General features: G+C 47.9%; 1 protein-coding gene and 1 long non-coding RNA gene across 4 annotated transcripts in view; both read left to right on the forward strand.

Annotated features, from left to right (window-relative positions):
• LOC308475413 overlaps window positions 1-25,682 on the forward strand; it is a 171,463-nt gene that overhangs the window by 128,598 nt on the left and 17,183 nt on the right. The window lies entirely within an intron of this gene.
• Window positions 1-25,682, forward strand: part of USP35 (ubiquitin specific peptidase 35) — a 44,732-nt gene that overhangs the window by 9,413 nt on the left and 9,637 nt on the right. For 2 of the 3 annotated variants that reach the window (XM_081001837.1, XM_081001836.1), the window contains exons 2-7: window positions 12,473-13,172; window positions 15,976-16,111; window positions 20,037-20,166; window positions 21,580-21,681; window positions 23,519-23,677; window positions 23,901-24,094. In XM_081001837.1, coding sequence (XP_080857963.1) covers window positions 12,491-13,172; window positions 15,976-16,111; window positions 20,037-20,166; window positions 21,580-21,681; window positions 23,519-23,677; window positions 23,901-24,094 — 1,403 coding nt within the window. In that variant the 5' untranslated portion in view covers window positions 12,473-12,490. Of the gene's footprint in view, window positions 1-181; window positions 271-12,472; window positions 13,173-15,975; window positions 16,112-20,036; window positions 20,167-21,579; window positions 21,682-23,518; window positions 23,678-23,900; window positions 24,095-25,682 lie in introns of those variants that run through there. The other variant, XM_081001838.1, reaches the window with a different exon arrangement.

Consider the following 25,682-nt stretch of genomic DNA (forward strand, 5'->3'; position numbering starts at 1 on the left):
TGCTTAAGATGCACTCTGCACATGCTCAGTGCTGCTCTTTTTTTCCTGGAGGATGACTTAGAATCGTAGAGACGGAAGGGACCCAAAGGGTCATCAAATCCAACGCCCTGCAATGCAGGAACTTCATCTCTTTCAAGGCCGAGATGTGGTTTTGGGAACTGATTTTGGAGCACAATTCTTGATTTTTTGTTCCGGTCACTCGTCCTTTTCCCTGGGGCTGCCGCCCTCTTGTGAACAAAGTAACCGCGTGGTCAGGTTTTGGCGAGACAGGTGAGTCTGCAGAGGGCATAGCAAGTGTGGAAAGATGGAGGAATGTTCCTGCAGCAGAACAAACCCCTGGCGAAAACAAAAAAGTTGACAGGCTTATTGACATGATGCAAGAAGAAGTCCAGGGGGAGCGCCGGTGTGAGGCTGCCTCCTTGCTAACTCAGACTGAAATTTATGCTCTCTCCATTCTGTCACCACCACGTACTTCTGTAATAAGAACGGCTGCCGAATTAGAGCCATCAGAGAAGTGCAGTTGTGGTGCAGTAAATAGATGCATTTATTTATTACATTCTGCCATTTCTTTAAGGAGCGCACAGTATTGTGAAAGGTTCTGTAGCCTGGTGTAGTGGTTAGAGTCTCAGACTAGGACCGGGGAGACGGGTTCAAATCCCCACGTAGCCGTGAAGCTCACTGGGCTTCCAGTCGCTGTCTAACCTAGCCGGCAGGGTTGTTGTGAATTGGGGAGTGCATGTCGCCTTGAGCAAATTGGAGGAAAGTCAGGATGTTAATGCAATAAGAAATAGATGTCATAGAATCATACAATCATAGAGTTGGAAGAGACCACAAGGGCCATCGAGTCCAACCCCCTGCCAAGCAGGAAACACCATCAGAGCACTCCTGACATATGGTTGTCAAGCCTCTGCTTAAAGACCTCCAAAGAAGGAGACTCCACCACACTCCTTGGCAGCAAATTCCACTGTCGAACAGCTCTTACCGTCAGGAAGTTCTTCCTAATGTTTAGGTGGAATCTTCTTTCTTGTAGTTTGGATCCATTGCTCCGTGTCCGCTTCTCTGGAGCAGCAGAAAACAACCTTTCTCCCTCCTCTATGTGACATCCTTTTATATCTTTGAACATGGCTATCATATCACCCCTTAACCTCCTCTTCTCCAGGCTAAACATGCCCAGCTCCCTTAGCCGTTCCTCATAAGGCATCAGATGTGCACCTGTATGTTTTATCCTTGCAGTAATCTCGTGGGTTGGTTGGGCAGAGAGAGTGATTGGCGCAAGGTCCCCCAGTGAGCTATGTGACAAGAGTGGGGATTTGAACCCAGGGCTCTCTGGGATGCTAACCACTGTACAAACACCAGCTGTAAGCAAAGTCTCCTGTGAGGGTGCTGGATTAGATGGGCCATTGGTCTGATCAAGCAGTGGCATGGTTTAGGGGAGCGGGGAGGTCCTGGGGGCCATGGCCCTGGGTTCAAAACTCTGAGGGGGTGCAACCAGGTGCCCCCGTGCAGGCGCTAGCTTTTGGGGGATCCTCGCTCTACCCTGGCAAAGGCAGCAGAGCAGCCCAAGCCCACAGTGGGCAACCCCAGCGCAGCCCGGCCCAGCACTCTTCTTCGTGGGTGTCAGGATGAGTCTCTCACCAAGGGCTGCGTTGGCTGGCCAGGCTCCACCCTGCATGGATGGGTGGGTTGTGCAACGTGGCCCCTGTTAGCTGGCGGGGAGGGGGCACCTTTTGGCAGTATTGGCAGCTTTCCTGCCCCGGGCACCAGCAACCCACGCTATGCCACTGTTCTTAAGTTCACTGGGCGTCCTCCAGCTTGGCGCTGCAGTCCCTCTGGAGAGCACCAGGTTGGGGAAGATGAGTGTAAGTCAAAGAAAAGAAGCCACCATACTTTGAACTTATTGACTGTCTTGGCATAGGTGTTATGGCTGTTATTAAGATGACTTGGGCGCTTTCATGAAGGCTAGGTCTGCCATTGACTATCGGCCATATTAACTAAAATTGTGTTTCTGTAAATAGGGGCCTCAGTATACCTGTCATTACTGGGCACCAGCTGGGTAAGAGAGAGAGAGAGAGGGACTGAGACCGGCCATTTCCATTATACCTGACTTGTAGGCTTCTCTGAGTCATTTGACTGCACACTGCCGGAGACATAAATCTGGGAGCGGTAGGACTTTGACCCGATTCAGCATGACGGTTATGGTATTTCTGAGATCTGGTACTCAGCTTTATACTGAACAAAATACTCGCCCTCTTTTTTATGATACACACTTTCTCTTCGCCAGAAGTGTCATATAATTATGGTATAAAATCCATTCATTTCAAGTTGTGCAAGTGTTCCATATTCACTCCTTTTCATTTCTTGTGTTTGTGGAATCCGCAGAGATTTCTTCCAGGTCTGTTTGATGAAAGAAAATGATGGTTTTGTGAGGCAAAGCAAATTGGTTATTCAGAAATGGTAGTAATAAAAACTTGTGATCATAAACAGACTTGCTTGGGAGGGAAAAGCCCACCACTGTGGGACTTCACCACTTCTTCTTCTTCTTCTTCTTCTTCTTCCTCCTCTCCTTCTCCTCCTCCTCCTCCTCCTCCTTCTTCTTCTTGTATTTGTACCCTGTCCATCTGACTGGGTTGCTCCAGCTACTCTGGGCAGCTCCCAACAAAATATTTAAAACATCAAACATTAAAAACTTCCCTAAACAGGGCTGCCTTCAGATGTCTTCTCAAAGTCAGACAGTTGTTTATTTCCTTGACATCTGATGGGAGGGCGTTCGACAGGGCAGGTGCCACCACCGAGAAGGCCCTCTGCCTGGTTCCTTGTAACTTCACTTCTCGCAGGGAGGGAACCGCCAGAAGGCCCTTGGAGCTGGACCTCAGTGTCTGGGCTGAACAATGGGGGTGGAGACGCTCCTTCAGGTCTACTGGGCCAATGCCATTAATCAGAAAATGTGCACAGGATTGTTGATCTTCAGTTTTTGATTCAAATTATAACCTTCCTTCTAGGCACTGGTGGAGGAAGAGGAGTGCGAGGGGAGCGCACTGCCCCCAGCAGTGCGATCCCGGTGGGGTGCCATCATGGCTGCCCCCCCCCGCACTGGGCACCCCGCCCCGGCAGGTGCGTGCCACGCCCCCGGGATGCGCACCAGCCCTGCCCCCGCCTGCTCTCCCCCCCCCCCCGGTGCCGGAGCATGAAGCTCCATCACTGCTTCTAGGATGCAAAGGAGGAAATGGATCTAGTGTGAATTCTTTGTCTCAGAGTTATGATATGAAATCAGTTTTATTTTAATTTATTGTCCGTATATTACAATTATATCCTGCCCTTTCTCCCAAAGGAAGCGGGTGTCATTTTTCAGGAACGCGTCGTCTCTGCTTTTGCGTATTATGAAAGAGTCTGCCTTTTGCAAAACCTTATTGTGTGAAGACTGCTAATTTTTTAAAATTAAAATCCTTAATACAAGTTGGCAGTAGTCAAGGAATGCAATGGGAACAAAGTCGTACAGAATGTGAAGTAAAACATTCTGAAAGCATGGGATGATCTGTCTTGAGTTAAGGTTGGAGACAATGCATCCCGTGGATCTAAAATAGTACATTTCCGAGCACAATTCAAAGTGTTGGTGTTGACCTTTAAAGACCTAAATGGGCTCGGCCCAGTAGACCTGAAGGAGCGTCTCCACCCCCATCGTTCTGCCCGGACGCTGAAGTCCAGCTCTGAAGGCCTTCTAGCTGTTCCCTCACTGCGAGAAGCAAAGCTACAGGGAACCAGGCAGAGGGCCTTCTCGGTAGTGGCACCCGCCCTGTGGAACACCCTCCCACCAGATGTCAAAGAGATAAACAACTACCTGACATTTAGAAGACATCAGGGAAGTTTTTATTTATTTATTTATTTTAAATGATATTTATTAAAATTTCAGCGAATACAAGAATTACACAAAAACAAAAAGTAAAAATACAAGAAAATACAAAATACAAAATACAGAAAAAAGAATAAAAGACACTTAAAAAGGAAAAAAGAAAAGAAAAATGGATCAATCTTTCCATAACTTACATTCATATCCTTGTTTCCCTGACCTCCTCATACCTCCCTTTTTTGTATTCCAGTTCAATTAGTTAAGTCAGCAATTTCTTTCCCTCTTTGTTTTCTCATGATTCTTTAACTTAATATACTATAACTTTAAATTTTCATCTGTTATCAATCCTTTTTTACTTACACCTTTATAGCATTACTGCTTAAACTACCTAGCTTCATTCCAACATCATTCTAACATTCATTAATTTTACAATATTTCTGTAAATAGTCTTTAAATTTCTTCCAATCTTCTTCCACCGACTCTTCTCCCTGGTCTCGGATTCTGCCAGTCATTTCCGCCAATTCCATGTAGTCCATCACCTTCATCTGCCATTCTTCCAGAGTGGGTAGGTCTTGTGTCTTCCAATACTTTGCAATAAGTATTCTTGCTGCTGTTGTGGCATACATAAAGAAAGTTCTGTCCTTCTTTGGCACCATTTGGCTGACCATGCCCAGGAGAAAGGCCTCTGGTTTCTTCAGAAAGGTATATTTAAATACCCTTTTCATTTCATTATAAATCATCTCCCAGAAAGCCTTAATCCTTGGGCACGTCCACCAAAGGTGAAAGAATGTACCTTCGGTTTCTTTACATTTCCAACATTTATTATCAGGCAAGTGATAGATTTTTGCAAGCTTGACTGGTGTCATGTACCACCTGTATATCATTTTCATAATATTTTCTCTTAAGGCATTACATGCCGTAAATTTCATACCTGTGGTCCACAACTGTTCCCAGTCAGCAAACCTAATATTATGTCCAACGTCTTGTGCCCATTTAATCATAGCAGATTTCACCGTTTCATCCTGAGTATTCCATTTCAACAGCAAGTTATACATTCTTGACAAATTCTTAGTTTTGGGTTCTAACAGTTCTGTTTCCAATTTTGATTTTTCCACCTGGAAGCCAATTTTCTTGTCCAAATTATATGCCTCCATTATCTGATAATAATGAAGCCAGTCTCGCACTTTGTTTTTTAATTTTTAAAAACTCTGTAATTTCAGTCTATCTCCCTCTTGTTCCAAAATTTCCCAATATTTCGGCCAATTGGCCTCCATATTGAGCCTTTTCAGAGCTTTCGCTTCCATCGGTGACAGCCACCTCATCAGGGAAGTTTTTAATGTGTGACATTTTAATGTATTTTTAATCTTTGTTGGAAGCTGCCCAGAATTAATTATGATGATGATGATGATGATGATGATGATGATGTTGACTCGGGGCTGAAGTCAAACGGATGTGTTAACAGCATAAGATATTTGGCACCAGCTTGGCTGCAGGAGTTGCCGGAAGGAGGCGTACAAGGCGCCATTCAACTGTCTTACAGACTGCACTCTGAATTTGTGGAGCAGTTCCTCCTCAGTTTTTTTCTTCTCCCAGAGATATCCCACAAGGCAGCAGAGGTTTAGGGCCAGAGTTTTCCTTATTAAAGATGGGCTCCCTTCCCAGGTTGACAAGCCCTTCACTTCCCTCAACACCACAGGCAGAAATTGCCTTCTTGATCGTTGGACCCAACCACTATTGTTCTTGCCTGCTCAATCCTCTGGAGCTTGTCTTTGCTTGCAAGGGAAACACCTAACTCATGGGTAGGCAAATGAAGGACCGGGGGCCTGATCCGGCCCAATCACCTTCTAAATCCGGCCTGTGGACGGTCTGGGAATCAGCGTGTTTTTACATGAGTAGAATGTGTGCTTTTATTTAAAATGCATCTCTGGGTTATTTGTGGGGCATAGGAATTCATTCATTTTTTTCTTCAAAATACAGTCATACCTCATGTTACGTTTGCTTCAGGTTGCGTCCCACGGCAACCCGGAAGTACCCGAATGGGTTACTTCTGGGTTTCGCCACTCGCGCATGCGCAGATGCGCAAAATGACGTCACGCGCATGCGCAGAAGTGGAGAATCGCAACCCATGTGTGCGCAGACGCGGGTTGCATTCTTTTCAGGTTGTGAACGGGCCTCTGGAATGGATCCCATTTGCAACCAGAGGTACCACTGTATGGTCCGGCCCCTCACAAGGTCTGAGGGACAGTGGACCGGCCCCCTGATGAAAAGGTTTGCTGACCCCTGCCCTAACTCAATGAGCGTTTGAGACCATCGGCTGCCCTCACCTGGTTTAGCCAGCCAGTCGAAGCCATTCCAGAGTGTGGTTGCTATCACATACTGACAGCTTTTAGGAGCCACAGGTGAGAGCTGTGTGCAGGGTGAGGACCAAAGGTGGACAAACTACCCAGAAGCAGCAAAATGTGTTCCCCACCAGAGGTACTACCCCTCCCCTAACAACCCATACACTCTAGTAGGGTATTAAGAGAGAGGAAATTAATAAAGGTTTTTCTTTTCTTGGTAAGGATAGGTAATGAAGAGAAAGCTTTGTGCATCATTTTGCAGTTAGTGGCACAGAATAAGGCCTAGGGGAAATGGTAATGCCACAGTCCCGATCATAAATTTTGGATGCAACCTTCTTTCAGAGCATCACATTTGAAAAGCACAGACTACTGTAGATGTTTCCTCTTTTGGAGTGCAAATGTATGGCCACTCTGGGATGTGCTGGTTGTTGGTTTAACTTGTTTGTTGGTTAAAGGGGGGAAATGCTAGGTATAATAATAAAAAATAGAATTCCCTGGATGCTTAGATACAAGTTCGGGGCAAGTACTCTTTGAAGACAGAACCGCAGCAGAGAATTAAAATCACAAAACATGCAGCAAAGTAAAGCGTGGAAATATAGCCTGTTGAGACCTTTAAAATATCCCCTTCTTCCAAAGTCCCCACTTCTCTTAGCATAGGAAGAGACCACACGTTTGACAAGTTGAAAAATGGTTTACTTACAAACTCTTCAAAGGTCAGATTCATGTGCTTTCCCATACAGCAGCAAGAAAAGACCCGCAGTAAAATAGTAAATGCTTCTAAATGTATAGCAAAACAAAGATGGCTTGCTTAAGCCATGCAGTCTAAGCTTGGCACATATTGGTTAGACCCCCCTTACTGGTAGGGTTCACATGGTGGAAGAGAGGGAACAAAGAGATTGGTAGGAGGAGTGACCTAGCTAAGCCTGGCAGGACAGCTTACTCTATGGTCTTAACCCCTTCATGCATTAACTAGAGTTAAGCATCTTGATTATCTGATGCTGATTTATCCCACACTGGTTCCCAAGGTTTAGTGGCCAAACCATGTCACTTGAGAAGGCACTAAAAAACCCACAGATTTGCAAGCATTGTTGACCAGGGGAAAAGGACAACATGTCTGCATAGCTGCACCTTCAGCTTGCAAGGTCAAGGGTGGGGAACCTCTGGACCTCACCATCTGTCCCCAGGTACACACCCTCTGGAGCCACCAGTCCTGCTTTCAACCTTCCATAAGGGGTTTTGCCTGACTGGAATGTCCCCTTGAACTCTGAGGATGCTTCTTGTTTTTCTCGATGCAGGGTTGTCTGAAGGTGTGTAGAAGTGCGTTGGACAATCCCCCATTCCTTTCCCCCACCTTGTGCTTTTGGCTCCCGTATCTCGTTTTGTGTAGAAGCGAGCCTACCGAACGGCGTCAGAATTCGCATTCGTAGCCCTGCCCGCTTTCTCCTCTGGCCCCACCCAGCAGCGACGTACGGACCCCGAAACGCTGCCCAAAAGGGAATGTGGCCCTTGAGATGAACACTGTTTCTCACTTCCTCCTCTGCAGCACCCCAAGGGTTTAAGCCGGCAGCGCTGCCCTTAATTCCCTCAGGAGCATTGGGCGCTTAGCAAAGGTGCAGATCTCAGTGAGTCCAGATTGCCCGGCAATCTCGACGATGCAGAAAGTCAGTGATGTAATAGTTTGGCTGGCAGAGCAGGAGGTGGCTTTGGAAAAGGGATGAAGGACAGGGAGGTCAGGTTGAAATTTCCTCTTGGCTCTTTTCTTTGCTACTGCAGGATGGAAGGGGGAGGAAAAGACTCTCCTCTACCCGCACCCCCCCTCAACCTCAACCCCATGCAGAAAATTGACTATGTAAGCAAGGAAGCAAGCACTTCTGTCTTCCAGGATATGTTTTGATTTTATTGGGTTTTTCTTCTTAAAGGAACAGCATACATAGGCTGAGATAATGGCAGGTCATAAAGATGAGCTAAGTTGAAATAGAAAAGTATTTTATTCCAAGGCTGCTGGGTCATTGTGCATGTGTTCATTTTATGGGAAACACCCCCCCCCCCATAAAACCAGGCAGTCTGAGGTCCTAATCGCCAACTTTGTACCCTCCGTCTGTTTCAAACTACAAACTCTGATCAGCCCAGCAATGAAAGAGGTACCTAACTAAGTTTAACCCACTGAAATTTCAGTGTGGCCTACTCTTGAGTATAACTTTGTTGGAAGCCACCCATCCAAAACATCTGCCAGGCTACTGTAGATCCAATTGTATACAGTGGTACCTCGGGTTACAGACGCTTCAGGTTACAGACTCCGTTAACCCATAAATATTACCTCGGGTTAAGAACTTTGCTTCAGGATGAGAGCAGAAATCGTGCTCTGGCGGCTCAATGGCAGTGGGAGACCCCATTAGCTAAAGTGGTGCTTCAGGTTAAGAACAGTTTCAGGTTAAGAGTGGACTTCCAGAACGAATTAAGTTCTTAACCCGAGGTACCACTGTAAGAATAATAATAATTTTATTTATTTATTTATTTATTTATACATACATACCCCGCCCATCTGGCTGGGCTTTCCCAGCCACTCTGGGTGGCTTCCAACACGTATAAAAACGTAATAAAATGTCAAACATTAAAAACTTCCTGATCAAATACAGACAACTCCCTGTTTGAGTGGGGATCTTGTTCTGGGTCATTGTGCATATCGGCAGACCATTTGTAAGCCACTCCTGCCCCATTCCCGTCCACTTCCAGGGCAAAAAATGGCGTGCATGTTAGTGGTTGCGCATGCATTGGATGTGTGCAAAATGGTGGTTCTTTGTATTATGGAAATGCGTGCTAAGCATTCTCTGTATTCCATCCGTTTTCCAAAAAGCGGCTTTTGCATCCTATTAAAGCTCCGGTGGCGTGGGTGGCGCTGTGGCTTAAACCACAGAGCCTAGGACTTGCTGATCAGAAGGTCGGCGGTTCATATCCCCACGATGGGGTGAGCTCCCGTTGCTCGGTCCTGCTCCTGCCAACCTAGCAGTTCAAAAGCACGTCAGGGTGCAAGTAGATAAATAGGTACCACTCCGGCAGGAAGATAAACGGCGTTTCCGTGCGCTGCTCTGGTTCGCCAGAAGCAGCTTAGTCATGCTGGCCACATGACCCGGAAGCTGTACGCCGGCTCCCTTGGCCAATAAAGCGAGATGAGCGCCACAACCCCAGAGTCGGCCACGACTGGACCTAGTGGTCAGGGGTCCCTTTACCTTTACCTAAAGCTCCGATAGAATGTGGAGATCAACAACAAGGGAAGCATTAGGAAAGGGGATAAACTGCCGTGTGAATGGACCTTGACTGAAAGTGGCTTTCCGGGGTTTCAGATGCGAGCTGGGACTCGAACCTGGAACCTCTGACATACAAAACAGATGTTCTGCTGCTGCTGCTGCGCTGCATCCCTTCCCCTAAAACGCTTGCTCGCATTTACCGGCTTCCTGAAAGGAAAGTTCACAGTGGCAAAAATAATATTTCGGCCTTTTGTACGCAGTTCAAACTCCCCGTCAAGCTTCGTTCTGACTAGTAGTTCTAGTGAAATCCCAGTGTTTTCAGCAGATTTATTACCTCCCCCCCACTTTTGTTTTCGTTGCTAATTAATGAAAGAGTTTCCCCATTTTCGCTTCCCTCCCCTGCCGCCACCTCAGACTTTAATTGGAAAGAAACACAATGGTTTCATTCCTAGCCCTGGAGCACTAGTGAATTTTGGCAAGGACGGGCGGCGCATGCTGCATGATGCTGCAGAATTAGCCTCTCATCTGAGTGACGGTGCGCCATCAGCAGAAAGCCCAGACTTTCCTAACGAGGAGCCAGTAATTGCCTTTGAAACACGAGTGCCCATCTGGGGATTCATGGTCTTGATGGGGGGGCGGGCGGGAGATAGCTGTGCAGCTGGCGTTTTAGCAGGCCAAATGGGAGCAGGTCCGCGGTGCTCTGGGCCGGCCCTGCCTTTAGACAGAGTGAGGCAGCTGCCTCAGGCGGCACGTGCCAAGGGACAGGCAGTGACGCAGAGAGGGTTTGAAGGACAGAACTGTGTTGTGCCACGTGGCCGGCTGGCCTCCGAAACAGGGTGCTGTCCCCTCAACTTTTAAGTAAGGTTCGACTGCCTGGTTAGCTTCCGTTATGTGCCATATTGTTCTTGCCTCAGGCAGCAAAGTGTCTTGGCCCGGCCCTGGTGCCAGTGCCTAGCAGGAACTACTGTTTTCCCTAGTTCTCTCATCAGCACTGTGGGGATGGATATGGGAGCCGCCATCTACTTTCCCCACAAATGCCACTGATAGAGCATTGGCCAAGGGCATTATGGGAAATGCAGATAACTTCTCTTGGCTCCCCAGAGTCAATTGGAATCCTATGATATCACTATCAGGTGAGATGGTAATGAAGGGTATGTTTAGCCTGGAAAAGAGGAGGGTGAGAAGAGAGAGAGAGATGATAGCCATCATCATCACCATCATCATCATCAACAACAACAACAACAATAATAATTTATTATTTATACCCCGCCCATCAGGCTGGGTCTCCCCAGCCACTCTGGGGAGAGCCAGTGTGGTGTAGTGGTTAAGAGCGGTAGTCTCCTAATCTGGGGAACCGGGTTCGCGTCTCCGCTCCTCCACATGCAGCTGCTGGGTGACCTTGGGCCAGTCACACTTCTTTGAAGTCTCTCAGCCCCACTCACCTCACAGAGTGTTTGTTGTGGGGGAGGAAGGGAAAGGAGAATGTTAGCCGCTTTGAGACTCCTGAAGGGGAGTGAAAGGCGGGATATCAAATCCAAACTCTTCTTCTTCTTCTTCTTCTGGGCGGCTTCTAACAAAGTATTAAAATACAGTAGTCTGTTAAACATTAAAAGCTTCCCTGAACAGGGCTGCCTTCAGATGTCTTCTAAAAGTCTGGTAGTTGTTGTTCTCTTTGACATCTGGTGGGAGGGCGTTCCACAGGGCGGGTGCCACTACCGAGAAGGCCCTCTGCCTGGTTCCCTGTAACTTGGCTTCTCGCAGTGAGGGAACCGCCAGAAAGCCCTCGGCGCTGGATCTCAGTGTCCAGGCTGAACGATGGGGGTGGAGACGCTCCTTCAGGTATACTGGACCAAGGCCGTTTAGGGCTTTAAAGGCCAAACTTTGAATTGTGCTCGGAAACGTTCGAAAGCAGGCTTCCTCAACCTCGGCCCTCCAGATATTTTGAGACTACAATTCCCATCATCCCTGACCACTGGTCCTGCTAGCTAGGGATCATGGGAGTTGTAGGCCAAAAACATCTGGAGGGCCGAGGTTGAGGAAGCCTGATCTAAAGGGTCACGTTGAAGATGGAGCTAGCTTGTTTTATCCTGCTGTGAACGGCAGGACTCGAACCAATGGCTTCAGGTTGCAACAAATGAGATTCTGACTAAACATCAGGAAGAACTTTCTGACTGTGAGAGCTATTCAACAGTGGTCTCCCTCAGGAGGCTGTGGACTTTCCTCTTTAGAGGTTGGATGACCATCTGTCATGGATGCTTTAGCTGAGATTCCTTGGTGTCCCTTCCAACCCTACAATTATACGATTCTAATTCCCAAATGCATCTCTCTCAGTCACACACACAGAGCACACTTGTGACCCCATTCAGAAAATCTCTACCAGTGAAGGAAGTACTTGCCGTTTCAACCCTCTTATTAGAATAAATAAATCCTGATTCCCCTACCACATCAAGTACAAGAGGGCCACCCATCTGGTGCCTACACCCATCAGCCTACACTTGAGTAGGACCCTGGCAGAGACACATGCCCGACTGGCATGTTCCTTCCCTCCTGGTTGATTATTCGGGAGCTTCAAAAGCTTTCTTCAGCCCAAACACCACAGCGACCGATGCCAACCGACATCGGCACACTTAGGGATCCGCAGAGTTTGCGCATCCCACGTGACAGACCTCAGGAACTCAGCATTTTGGCTAATCTACTTTATTTACATATAAACACACATGGAGCACTGCAACATGGCTCCCTCTCTCTCTAGCATCAGACAGCAAAGAGGAAAAAACAAAGGACAATAGTCCCACTTCACGGAACACAGTAACACAACCATCCTGTCTCCATCACTTCCCACTCTGTGGAGTCAAAACGTATACCGTCATGTGATAGACAACAATTCCATGACTGCAACCATGGAGCAGGAATTCCAACAGTGCCCACGGGTGCTGTGTTGGCAGTCCCTGGCCTACGGCATTCTGAAACGTTCTAATTTTATTTCCGCCCTAGGGAGAAACAAACTTGTAAACTAAACTTGTCGTTGTTCGATTCCCTTTCAGCACACGAAGTGCACCAGCATGGACAAGATTCTTGAAGCCATTCTTATGTCCTCCTACCCCGACCACATGAAACAAGGGCTGGTGCGGCGAGTCATCGAGGCTTCGAAGCAGTCGATGGACAGCGAGCAGTGCTGGCTGATGCTGGAACTTTCGACCAAGCTATTCCTGGTGGGCGACACCAAGTTCAAGAGGTCCGTTGGCAAAGAGGTCCTGGAAGCCTACGGCCATTACCACCGGGAAGCCTTTGAAGAGTTCTTCAACGCCCGTTTCCTCCTGAGCCTCTTGCAAGAGGGTTATGGGCCTCTTGGGAAGAGGAGCGTTTATGTGCTAGATTATATCCACCTGGGGCTGCCCTTTGTCTCGGACGGTCCCTCGGCCAACGACATCTTCAGCCTGCTCAGGACGGAGGTTCTCCGGAAAGTCTGCGAGAGGCCGGGCCTGAAGCAGTGTGTCCGAATCAGCAAGCTCTTAACCCAGTACCCGCAATGTATCCCCATGGGCAAGCGCCAAGCCCTCTTTTGTCAGCAGCTTGTACGGTGCATCGGGCAGTTCCGCCCTGCCTCCGGAAGGGAGGAGGCCATTGTTGACTTCCTGGACCAGGTGATCAAAGTCAGCGCCTTGCTGCAGAAGATCTGGAAGACTCAGGTGTCTTCCATTCTCCCGTCCCTGAAAGAGCTCTTCACTATCATCTCTTCGACAGGTGAGGGGGCTGCACGGGCGGAACATGTTTTGTAGCATCAGTGCTAGTGATAATCATGGTTTGTGGTGATGTGTGTGTTGATTTTTTTGGAGAGTTTTGATTTTATTGTTATTATTATTAGATAGATTATGATGGGGGTGTTTGGGGAGGGATAGTACCTCTGTTGCATGGATGCGGGTGGCGCTGTGTCTAAACCACTGAGCCTAGGGCTTGCTGATCGGAAGGTCGGCGGTTCGAATCCCCGCAATGGGGTGAGCTCCCGTTGCTCAGTCCCTGCTCCTGCCAACCTAGCAGTTCGAAAGCACGTCAAAGTGCAAGTAGATAAATAGGTACCGCTCCGGCGGGAAGGTTTGCGTGGTGAGTTCCTGCCCCGCAATGGGGTGAGCTCCCGTTGCTCAGCCCCTGCTCCTGCCAACCTAGCAGTTCGAAAGCATGTCTGGCAGGAAGGTTTGCGTGGTGAGTCCCCCCCAGTGGAAATAAAGACACATGACACAATTATTAAGGTTAATGGACTAAATAAGGCCACAACTTTATTGGCTTCAGGTAATGAGCGGTATTGGCTTAGGCATTGGTCCTAACCGACTATATCCGGCTTCAGCCTGTCCGCTTGAAGTCCGGGAAGGGTTAACCACCAGTAGTGGGAGTCCTGCTGATGCACATCAACTAGGAACTCCCCTAGGGTCGCCGCTCGGGGGCGTGCCTTAGGCCCTCACCTCCATAGGCTTCGGACAGGGCCACGCCCCCCGGAATCCTTTATCAGACTGCCCTTTAAGAACAGCTGGTAGGCGGCAGAAGAGGGTGATCCTCGGGACCGCACCTGCCTTAAATAGGGCAGGCCATGCTCCCAGAGCCAGCCGATTGGCTGGCAAGGGGTGACGCGGCCGGGGATTCCCCCAATCGCGCGGGGTGGGGGCCGTGAAGCCCACAACCCCACCTCCTCTGCAGGGCGGAAGTGGCTAAACAGCATTTCTGTGCGCTGCTCTGGTTTCGCCAGAAGCGGCTTAGTCATACTGGCCACATGACCCAGAAGCTGTCTGCAGACAAAAATCGGCTCCCTCGGCCTGTAAAGCGAGATGAGTGCCGCAACCCCAGAGTCGTCTGCGACTGAACTGTCAGGGGTCCCTTACCTCTGTTGGAGGACATGACGTGCTCCTTCTTGGGTAGTTTGTCCACCTTTGGTCCCCACTCTGCACCCACCTCTCACCTGTGCCTTGTAGAAGCCGCCAGCGTGTGACAGCGGCCACACCTGGGAAACAGCTTCAGCTGGCTGGCTGAACCAGGTGAGGGTAGCCGATGGGTCTCAAACCCCTGGTGAGTTATGGACTTCATGAGAAGACAGGCTCTGGTGGATTGAGTGGACAAGACCAGTAGTGGGTCCAATGGTCAAGAAGGCGATTTCTGCAGGTACTGCAGAGGGAAGTGAGGGGCAGATGGGGCTTGTCTACCTGGGAAGGGAGCCCACCTAGGAGAAGGAAAATGCCGATCCTAAACCCTGGCTGCCTTGTGGGATATATTTGGCTAAGGAATAAACCAGGCATAGGCAAACTCGGCCTCCCCCCCCCCCGTTTTTTAAAAATATTTTTATTCAGTTTCCAATACAAGATTTAAACATACATTTTCAGTATTATCACAGATACATAATTTTGACTTCCTTCAGCTCATCTGCGAATCTTCCGTTTTCTAATCTTCTATCCGCAATTCTAAATTTAACATTGCCTTTTGTTTTAAATAAAACCTATTCCCTTATTCCCTTTTTTTACAGTGTTTCTAATATTATTTCTTCACAAAGCTTCCTGTAAACCCACAAACGTTATTTGCATATCACAAATGCTTTTCATATAGTCCACAAATTTACTCCAGTCCTTGGTAAACTTGTGATCTCGTCGGTTTCGGATCCATCCTGTTAATTTATCTAATTCTGCGTAGTCCATTAATTTCATTCTCCATTCTTCTCCATTCCCATCATCCCTGACCACTGGTCCTGTTAGCTAGGGATGATGGGAGTTGTAGTCCCAAAACATCTGGAGGGCCGAGTTTGCCTATGCCTAGAATAAACCCTACACAAGTAGAGTCTCTTATGATGGTTGGATGGCACCTTGTACGCCTCCTTCTGGGAATTCCTGCAGCCAAGCTGGTGCCAAGCGCATTGCTCTGCTTTCCTTTGGACCCCATCAGCGAGGCTGAGAGGGGGGTCTTGTCCCCTGGGCAGCCCAGGACCTCCACACACACTGCCCAGGCTTGTGTCCCAGTTTGACTTCACCCCCCCGGAGGCACACTCCATTGTCTCTCAGTATAACTGGCGGAGCCATACACATTTCAGATATAATAATAATAATAAATAATAAATTTTATTTATACCCCGCCCTCCCCAGCCAAGACTGGGCTCAGGGCGGCTAGCACCAGGTATAAAAACAATTGGTTAAATACAACTTAAAAACAACATATTAAAATGTAGCCTCATTTCAGTAGAAACTCAAATCAAAAACTTTTTGGGGATGAAAACGTCAAATCTTCACCAAGGCCAACTATCCTGACTGGTATGCTCATTTAGGTTTGCCCTGGCCTCTGTTTCCCTTTTCTGGTGTGTGTGTGTGTATGTGTTTGTGTTTGTGTTTGTTTGTTTGATTTGTGAGTTGCCTGGAAGACCCTAGATAGTTAGAAACACACGGCGCCGCAACCCCAGAGTTGTCCGCGACTGGACCTAATGGTCAGGGGTCCCTTTACCTTTACCTGCGAAGTACACTGTCTTAATTCTTGATGCCACTTGTTTTTTGGACTGCCTCTGCCTTCGACGGTCTTGTAGATGAGCAGGACCCACCATCGATTGCCTTAGCCAGCGTGGTCCAGTACGTTCCCTTAGAACTCATGGATGGCATCCTTAGAAACCTCACCAACGACGACAGCATAACGGATGTACAGATGATGATGGCAATTGGCAGGTAAGGAACGCCCAGGGAGACAAGTGTTCCCCAGAGAGTACTTGCAGGGGTGGGTTGCTTTCACAAATGGTACTAATAATACTTTTCTTGTGGTGTGTGCAAAGGAACAGAAGAGGGACCTGCAAGGATAAGGCCAGTGGTTGCCCCTTGTAGAATTCTGTGTGTGTTTGTGTTTAGGCCAGCCTGCCTTCCACCCCACCAGTCCCAACAGGCAGAAGTCACTAAAGTGTTTATAAATATGTATTTCTATGCATATTCTCCTGCAGATTTCTTTTAAAAACAATAGATTGTGAGAACCGGGTGGGATGGGTTTGTGGCTGAACACATGCAAAAATGGCACGGATTTGGGAAATACCGTATTTTTCGCTCTATAATATGCACTTTTTCCCTCCTAAAAAAGGAAGGGGAAATGTGTGTGTGTCTTATGGAGCGAATGCAGGCTGTGCAGCTATCCCAGAAGCCAGAACAGCAAGAGGGATTGCTGCTTTCACTGCACAGCGATCCCTCTTGCCGTTCTGGCTTCTGGGATCCAGAATATTTTTTTTCTTGTTTTCCTCCTCCAAAAACCAGGTGCGTCTTATGGCCTTATAGAGCGAAAAATACAGTAGATGCACCCATCTCTACTCATAATGCTCTTGGTTTTCTCAGGACAGGAGTCCTCCTCTTCCTCCCGGTTCTTTTCTGGGAACACACGATTCTTTGTTTTGCCGTGTCCCGCAAAGCTAAAAGTGCTGCAGAGAACATGCACACGCGCACTTCTCAACTTGGTTCAATTATTGTTCTTTCTCCTTCTTCTTTCCCTGGGCAGCTAATGGCAGATGCTACTAAAGGCATCTGGCTTCTATAATTAGCCCTTGGAAGATCGATGGCCTCCCTTTCCCTTTTTAAAACAGCCCCCGCGCTGGGGCAGAATTGGGAGAGACATGAAGCAGAGCCCACGAAATGCAATTAGGCTCACGCGAGGGCTGGTTTGGAGGAGGCTTTGAGAGCCAGCCGGCAGGCCAGATAGCGCCTGCCAGATCGTCCTTGCGTCTGGGGCTCCTTTCCAGGCACTCGCCTCCTCCTGCGTAGACTGCACAGACTCTGGGCAGTCGTCCAAATGACGTCAACGCAGCAAGCGACCTGTTCCTGGCAAATGGTTGTTTCCTAGCAGCTGGACAGATACAGGAAGGCAGTAGCCAGAAGGCACAGAGGGATAGGCCCCTAGCCCTTTTGACCTGTAGTCAGAGATGTTGGGAGTTGTAGTTTAGTAAGATCCCACCAGGTTGGAGAGGGCTGTTCTTCTTCTAGGGCAGGAGTAGCCGGTATGTGATTGGGGGGGCAACTCCCATCTCTTGCGGGGGCGCAATTAGTGCCAGCACCGTCCGTTAAGAGTTTGGGTGTAATCTTCGACACTTCCCTTTCCATGGAGGCGCAGATTGCGGCTATAACAAAGGCGGCATTTTTCCATCTCCGCCAAGCTAAGCAGTTGGGTCCTTACCTCTCTCGCCCTGACCTAGCCACTGTGATCCACGCGACGTTCACCTCCAGACTGGATTATTGTAACTCGCTCTACGTGGGGCTGCCCTTGAGACTGACCCAGAAAATCCAGCGGGTGCAGAATGCTGCAGCGAGACTCCTTACGGGGTCTTCGCTGCGAGATCACATACACCCGGTGCTATACCAGCTGCACTGGCTCCCGGTGGAGTACAGGATCAGGTTTAAGGTGCTGGTTTTAACCTTTAAAGCCCTATACGGCCTAGGACCCTCATACCTACGGGACCGCCTCTCCTGGTATGCCCCACAGAGAAACTTACGGTCTTCAAATAAAAACATCTTGAAGGTCCCAGGCCACAGAGAAGTTAGGCTGGCCTCAACTAGAGCCAGGGCTTTTTCGGCAGTGGCTCCGATCTGGTGGAACACTCTGTCACAAGAGACCAGGGCCCTGCGGGACTTGACATCTTTCCGCAGGGCCTGCAAGACAGAGGTGTTCCACCAGGCCTTTGGACAGGGCACAGCCTGACTCCCTCCCTCGGCAATCTTCGCGGAGCTCTGGCCCAATGGTTGCCAGTGGCTTGAATTAATTAATTTTATAATGAATGATTTTAGAGTGTTGTTTATGCTGTACTTTTGTACTGTTTTATTGTTGTTAGCCGCCCTGAGCCCGGCTTCGGCTGGGGAGGGCGGGATATAAATAAAATTTATTATTATTTATTATTATTATTATTATTATTATTATTATTATGTGGTGTTGTATGTGTGTCTTGAACTATAGCTCTTAGCAGCACCAGCCAGAACTATAAAATGGTGGTTTTCTTGAGTCAAAATGAGAGTACCCCTAAACACTTTTTTTTAAAAAAAAAAAGCACTGATTTCGCCTAACGTGGGACTCGAACCCACAACCCTGATGAAATATACTCGGAGTCGAGAGTGTATTTCATGCTTTTTATTCAGCTCATAGTGGTGAGGAGGAATGGAAGTTCCCCCAGGATGTCTGCTTTATATACATTATTTACACAATGGGCCCCACATGATTGGCTAATTCCAGGATTCACCTGTAGGCCAATCAGGTTGCGGATTCACTTCCACCTGGAGCTGGATTGGGTGGCTCCTGTGGAACAGTCGGAGTGCTGCATTCTGAATCCTGTTGTTCTAGGGCCAATCAGACTGCTGCATTTTGGATCCTATTCAACTCAGTACATAACACCTGAGATTAAGAGTCTCGTGCTCTACTTACTGAGCTATCCCCGTACCTCTCTACTGATGCATCATGATGTTGAAAGCAAAGTATCGCCCAGCCCTAGCTAAATCATCAGAGGGCGAGCTGTTGTGCTAATCCTAGTGGCAATTGGCTTAGCTATTTCCCCTGTTGGACTTCCAAGATGAGACATGAATCCCAAACTCATAAGGCAAGATTCGCTGAAAACCCTGACTACACGCAGCAGGAGAGTCCTCTAAACTTGTTAGTCCCTGAAAGCAGTTAGAAGTTCAGTTTAAAAGTTATTCAGTTAAAAGTTATTATTGTGGCTTTCACTGTGCAATTAACAAGAAAAATGAGTCCCTGGTAGGGGATGGTGCTGTGGACCCTCTGGGTGTGCTCTGTGGACCCCCAGGGGTCTCCAGACCCCTAATTAGGAACCACTGCTTTATGCAATTACCTTAGAGCAGGGTGTGGCGATCACACAGGGCCCCCGGACGTTTGACGGTCTATTGACCCTGTGCCACCACTGCAATTGCTTTTTCCGCTGCCACCACGGAGTCTGGACACACGGAGTCCAGTCAGTTGTTAACATTAACAAATAATCAAGTTTATTTTTAAATGCAGGAACAAGCTTATGGTTTCAGTAAATTTTTCTCTTGCCAATTTCTTATTCTTAGTTCCTAACAACTTCAAACTGATTATTCCCAACTATCTATCTGACTCCACCTAACAATTCCTCTCACTCTCTCACAATACAACTCTACCAACCCACACCTAATCCTCCCTCTTCCTTCTTCAACTCCCAAACCTCAACTGACTTTCAAAACCTCCCACTCTAACTTTTACTCCTCCCTTGCATTCCCACTGGCCAATCACATCACACACCCATTTAACCCTTTCCTTATGACCCATCCTAGGAGGCAAACGCCACACAGGGTTTCCCAAACTTGGGTCTGTGGCTGTTTTTGGACTACAAATCCCATCATCCCTGACCCCTGGTCCTGCTAGCTGCAGGTGATGGGACTTGTAGTCCAAAACCAGCCAGAGACCCAAGTTTGGGAGACTCTGCCTTAGAGGAAGCCACGTTGAGAGCAACGGGACTTAAATTCTGAGTAGGAACGAATAGGATTGCATTTCCTGAACTTGGCATTTAGAAATCAAGTTCATCTGGAGCTGGCTTGCACCTTGCAAAGTTATTCTGCGTATCCTATCTTGCGGTACCTGCTTCCCTCTTTATCTTTGCAGGATGATTGAATGGGTGTCTTGGCCTCTGGGGAAGAACATCGACAAATGGATCATAGCATTGCTGAAGGGTTTGGCTGCAGTGAAGAAGTTCAGCATCTTGATTGAAATCACACTGTCCAAAATTGAGAGGGTCAGTTTGCTTCTTCGCGTAAGCCTCCATACAAGGGACTAACGTGCATTTAGCACTGGCAGGGAAGTTTTCTCTGCCCTCGGGGAGCCCATTTGGGAATTATAGAAACATAACTCAATTTCTGGCACGTGCGTTTGAGTCATTGTTCAGCGCTGCCATGCTATTATCTTCCAGAAATAATTCAAGGGGCTGTTTTTTAACTTATAAAGGCTTAAATGGCTTATGTCAGAGGGGAAACATTTGGAAATAATCAACAGTTGTGGGTCCCCACACAATACCCACGGCACATGTTGACTGGGGCTGACAGGGATGTTCCTTGCTGATTTAAACCAAAATCCAACATTCTTTGCAGAGGTTTGACTGCATTGTCTCTCGAGACAGAAGGATGTCAACAACAACAATATATGCTAATGGCCAAAATTGTGGAAACCTTTTGGGAAAAGTGTATTTCTGAGGTTTGATGGCTCATAAAACCTAATTGACTTTCTAAACACGCATGCTCATTGGCTACATTCAAATGAATGCATATCAACCTAAGCAAGTTGTGCTTCCTTTTTCTGGTTATTTGGCTATAAGCTTTGATAGAATACAGATAATTGAACAGACTTTGTGGCATTACATTCTTCATTAAATTATCTTTCCATTGATATATAATTTTATGGTATTACTCCAAAAAAAAGTGGTGTTCTGAGCCGTCAAACCTCAGAAATACACTTTTCCCTAAAGGTTTCCACAATTTTGGCCACTACTGTAACTCAGGGAGATGCGGGTGGCGCTGTGGTTTAAACCACAGAGCCTCTTGGGCTTGCCGATCAGAAGGTCGGCGGTTCGAATCCCTGCGATGGGGTGAGCTCCCGTTGCTCTGCCCCAGCTCCTGCCAACCTAGCAGTTTGAAAGCACGTCAAAGTGCAAGTAGATAAATAGGTACCGCTCCAGCAGGAAGGTAAACGGCATTTCCGTGCGCTGCTCTGGTTTCGGTGTTCCGTTGTGCCAGCAGCAGCTTAGTCATGCTGGCCACATGACCTGGAAAAACTGTCTGTGAACAAACGCCAGCTCCCTTGGCCTGTAAAGCGAGATGAGCGCCGCAACCCCAGAGTCGTCTGTGGCTGGACTTAACTGTCAGGGGTACTTTGCAGTAGTACCTCGGGTTACATACGCTTCAGGTTACAGACTCCGCTAGCCCAGAAATAGTACGTCAGGTTAAGAACTTTGCTTCAGGATGAGAACAGAAATTGTGCAACGGCAGCGTGGCGGCAGTGGGAGGCCCCATTAGCTAAAGTGGTGCTTCAGGTTAAGAACAGTTTCAGGTTAACCCGACGTACCACTGTAGTTTAGTGTAACTCAAGAGCCGTTGGGTTGTGGGGTCCTGCTCACATACCATGTTAATAATGAGCCCTTCCTCTTTTCCAACAGGTGTTTTCAAAGCTGCTGTACCCTATTCTGCGAGAGGGAGAACTCTCTATCCTGCGTTATATGCTGTTGAGCTTCCAGCACTCCCACGAGGCATTTCACTTGGTAAGGCAAAGCATGTCATCGCTCATGTTCAAACGTACAGGCGTTCAGTTAAGAACCAGGTAGAACAGGAATGTCCCGGAGCTCCAGATGTTGTTGGACTGCAACTTTTGCATCGTCCCGGATCGTTGGCCAAGCTTGCTGGGGCTGCTGGGAGCTGGGGATCCACAAGATCTGGAGAGCCACAGGTTCCCCATCCCTGACACAGAAGCAGAGATCTGATGCTAGAGAGAGCCAAAGTTCTGATAAACTAAGATATGCATTTGTAGGTTCCGGATTGAGTGGGAGGCAAACTTTGCCTTGCGCACATGCAAAGTTTAATGTGGGGCAGGTGTTTCTTTTGGAATGAAGAGGTGGGGTCTTCTTCCACTGAGTCCTTGATGATTGGCCAGTTGTGGGATGAGTGACAGGAAAACCGAGTGACATTTTAACCCTTAAGTATCTGGTGAGCTCCCGTTGCTCAGTCCCTGCTCCTGCCAACCTAGGAGTTCGAAAGCACGTCAAAGTGCAAGTAGATAAATAGGTACCCCTCTGGCGGGAAGGTAAACGGCGTTTCCGTGCACTGCTCTGGTTTGCCAGAAGCGGCTTAGTCTGGGCTGCATCAATAGGAGTATAGCATCTAGATCAAGGGAAGTAATAGTGCCACTGTATTCTGCTCTGGTCAGACCTCACCTGGAGTACTGTGTCCAGTTCTGGGCACCACAGTTCAAGAAGGACATTGACAAACTGGAACGTGTCCAGAGGAGGGCAACCAAAATGGTCAAAGGCCTGGAAACGATGCCTTATGAGGAACGGCTAAGAGAGCTGGGCATGTTTAGCCTGGAGAAGAGGAGGTTAAGGGGTGATATGATAGCCATGTTCAAATATATAAAAGGATGTCACATAGAGGAGGGAGAAAGGTTGTTTTCTGCTGCTCCAGAGAAGCGGACACGGAGCAATGGATCCAAACTACAAGAAAGAAGATTCCACCTAAACATTAGGAAGAACTTCCTGACAGTAAGAGCTGTTCGACAGTGGAATTTGCTGCCAAGGAGTGTGGTGGAGTCTCCTTCTTTGGAGGTCTTTAAGCAGAGGCTTGACAACCATATGTCAGGAGTGCTCTGGTGGTGTTTCCTGCTTGGCAGGGGGTTGGACTCGATGGCCCTTGTGGTCTCTTCCAACTCTATGATTCTATGATTCTATGATTCTATGCTGGATACATGACCCGGAAGCTGTACGCCGGCTCCCTCGGCCAATAAAGTGAGATGAGCACCGCAACCCCATAGTTGGCCACGACTGGACCTAATGGTCAGGGATCCCTTTACCTTTACCTATCTGGTAACCGCCTCTCCTGGTATGTCCCACAGAGGAACTTACGGTCTTCAGACAAAAACATCCTGAAGGTCCCAGGCCACAGAGAGGTTAGGCTGGCCTCAACTAGAGCCAGGGCTTTTTCGGCGGTGGCTCCGATCTGGTGGAACGCTCTGTCACAAGAGACTAGGGCCCTGCGGGACTTGACATCTTTCCGCAGGGCCTGCAAGACAGAGCTGTTCCACCAGGCCTTTGGCCAGGGCACAGCCTGACTCCCTCCTTTGGCAATCTTCATAGAACTCTAGCCCAATGGTTGCCATCAATTTGATTTGAATTAATTTTATAATGAAATGATTTTAGAATGTTGTATTATTTTATTGTTGTTAGCCGCCCTGAGCCCAGCTTCGGCTGGGGAGGGCGGGATATAAATAAAAATTATTATTATTATTATTATTATTATTATTATTATTATTACGCTTGTAGCTCAGCCCTGTGGCTGGTTTTTGCTGGTTTAGGCTGACTGTACCTCTCCCTTTTCTCTCTCTCAAAGCTTCTCCCACACATCCCGAGAGTGGTTGCTGCCCTCCACAAGGAAAACTCCAACTCTGCGGCGAGTTGCCTGGAACAGCTGGCTGAGTTAATCCACTGCATGTTCTTTCGATTCTCAGGATTCCCAGATCTCTACGAACCTGTCGTGGAGGCGATAAAAGTAATTCCTCTTGTGGAGGGCGGGGTTCTGTATGCATGGAAGAAACCCTGGGGGGAGGAGGAAAAAGCTTTCAGCTTCATGCAGCTGAAATGAGATGCTTCTTAGAATTGGGGGCTAGAATTATAGCATGAGACAATCCTGCTTTTTTTACTTTTAAACCAAAGGAGCTGGGAACAATGCAGACTTAACCCTGACTTTCCCCCCTTGCTTTATTCCTCGTGAGACTCTCCCGATTCCAAATGAAGACCGAATCAAATATCTGCTCGGGCAGAACGCCTGGACTTCCCAGAAGAACGAACTGGCCAGCTTTTATCCTCGCCTGGCTTCCAAATCTGAAACGGGGAAAATAGGGTTAATCAACCTGGGGAACACCTGCTATATGAACAGCATCATCCAAGCACTCTTCATGGCCTCTGAGTAGGTGTTCTTCCTACCCCTTTTGCCTCTGCTTTCCCCTCCAGCCTTACTTGGTTTCGTATTTAATGATAGGTTTGGAAGTTCTGATTTGGGGCTATTAAAAGTGCCACATGTTAGCAGCCCATTTTCTGTTCTGGCTGTGTTGCTTCTCACATTTTAAAGCCTTCAGTAACAAATCACCGTGAGCCAGTGTGGTGCAGTGGTCGAGTACCTGATTAGGATCCGGGTTCAAATCCCTGCTCGGTCATAAGTGATGTTCACTCGGGCCAGTCACTGCCTCTCAGCCTAACCTACTGCACAGGGTATTCAGTGAGCAGGGGGAGAGAACTGTGGGTGCCCCCTTGAGCTGGGTGGAGGGGGAAATGTAGGATAAGAATAAGAATAAGAATAAGAATAAATTCTATTTATATCCCGCCCTCCCCAGCCGAAGCCGGGCTCAGAGCGGCTAACATCAAATGTATAATACATTAACATAAAATCAGACAATCAATTAAAATACATCCTCAAATCAGATCAGGATCAGAATAAAATCCAATCGGATGGCAACCCGCAGATTAGGGTTGGGGACCTTAAATGCTCACCAGGCCCAACTGTTTGTGCTGAACTTACATGGGCCTGTGAGAAAATAATAATAATAATTTATTTATACCCCGCCCATCTGGCTGGGTTTCCCCAGCCACTCTGGGTGGCTTCCAACAGAATATTAAAATACAATAACCTATTAAACATTAAAAGCTTCCCTGAATAGGGGTACCTTCAGATGTCTTTTAAAAGTCTGGTAGTTGTTCTTCTCTTTGACATCTGGTGGGAGGGCGTTCCACAGGGCGGGTGCCACCACCGAGAAGGCCCTCTGCCTGGTTCCCTGTAACTTGGCTTCTCGCAGCGAGGGAACCGCCGGAAGGCCCACGGAGCTGGACCTCAGTGTCTGGGCAGAACGATGGAGGTGGAGACGCTCCTCCAGGTATACTGGACCGAGGCCGTTTAGGATATAGATGCAATAAACAAATAAACAAATAGTTGAATGTTTGCTGCTGAAGGCTTCAAAGCGAGAGAAGCAGTTCAACCTGAACAGAAGCAAATAGAAGTCGTAATCACCTGTTGATTGCATTGGTGAACAAATTAAATACACTTGTGGGAATTTCGGGTGGGGAAGAGGGACTTTGAAGGAAGTATAATAAGGTAAAGGAATTGGTTAAAATAATAGTTGCTGGCATTTGTCTGTCTCAAAAGACGATGGAGTGCACCTCTGGGGGTGAAGTCTACTCCAGCCCAATCTGGGTTAAGAGTTCCCCAAGAAGAGGGGTTGGTTGTTACGCTACTCTAGAAACTTGAAATGGAATCAAGAGTCGATTTCATGCTCTTTATTCAGCTCACAGTGGTGAGGAGGAATGGAAGTTCCCCCAGAATGTCTGCTTTATATACATTCTTTACACAATGGGCCCCACGTGATTGGCTAATTCCGGGATTCTCCTGTAGGCCAAACAGGTTGTGGATTCACTTCCACCTGGAGCTGGATTGGTTGGCTCCTGTGGACCAATCAGACTGCTGCATTCTGAATCTTATTGTTCTAGGACCAATCAGACTGCTG

This window comes from Podarcis pityusensis (assembly GCF_964106645.2).
Source record: "Podarcis pityusensis genome assembly, chromosome: 4".
NCBI classification, from domain to species: Eukaryota; Metazoa; Chordata; class Lepidosauria; order Squamata; family Lacertidae; genus Podarcis; species Podarcis pityusensis.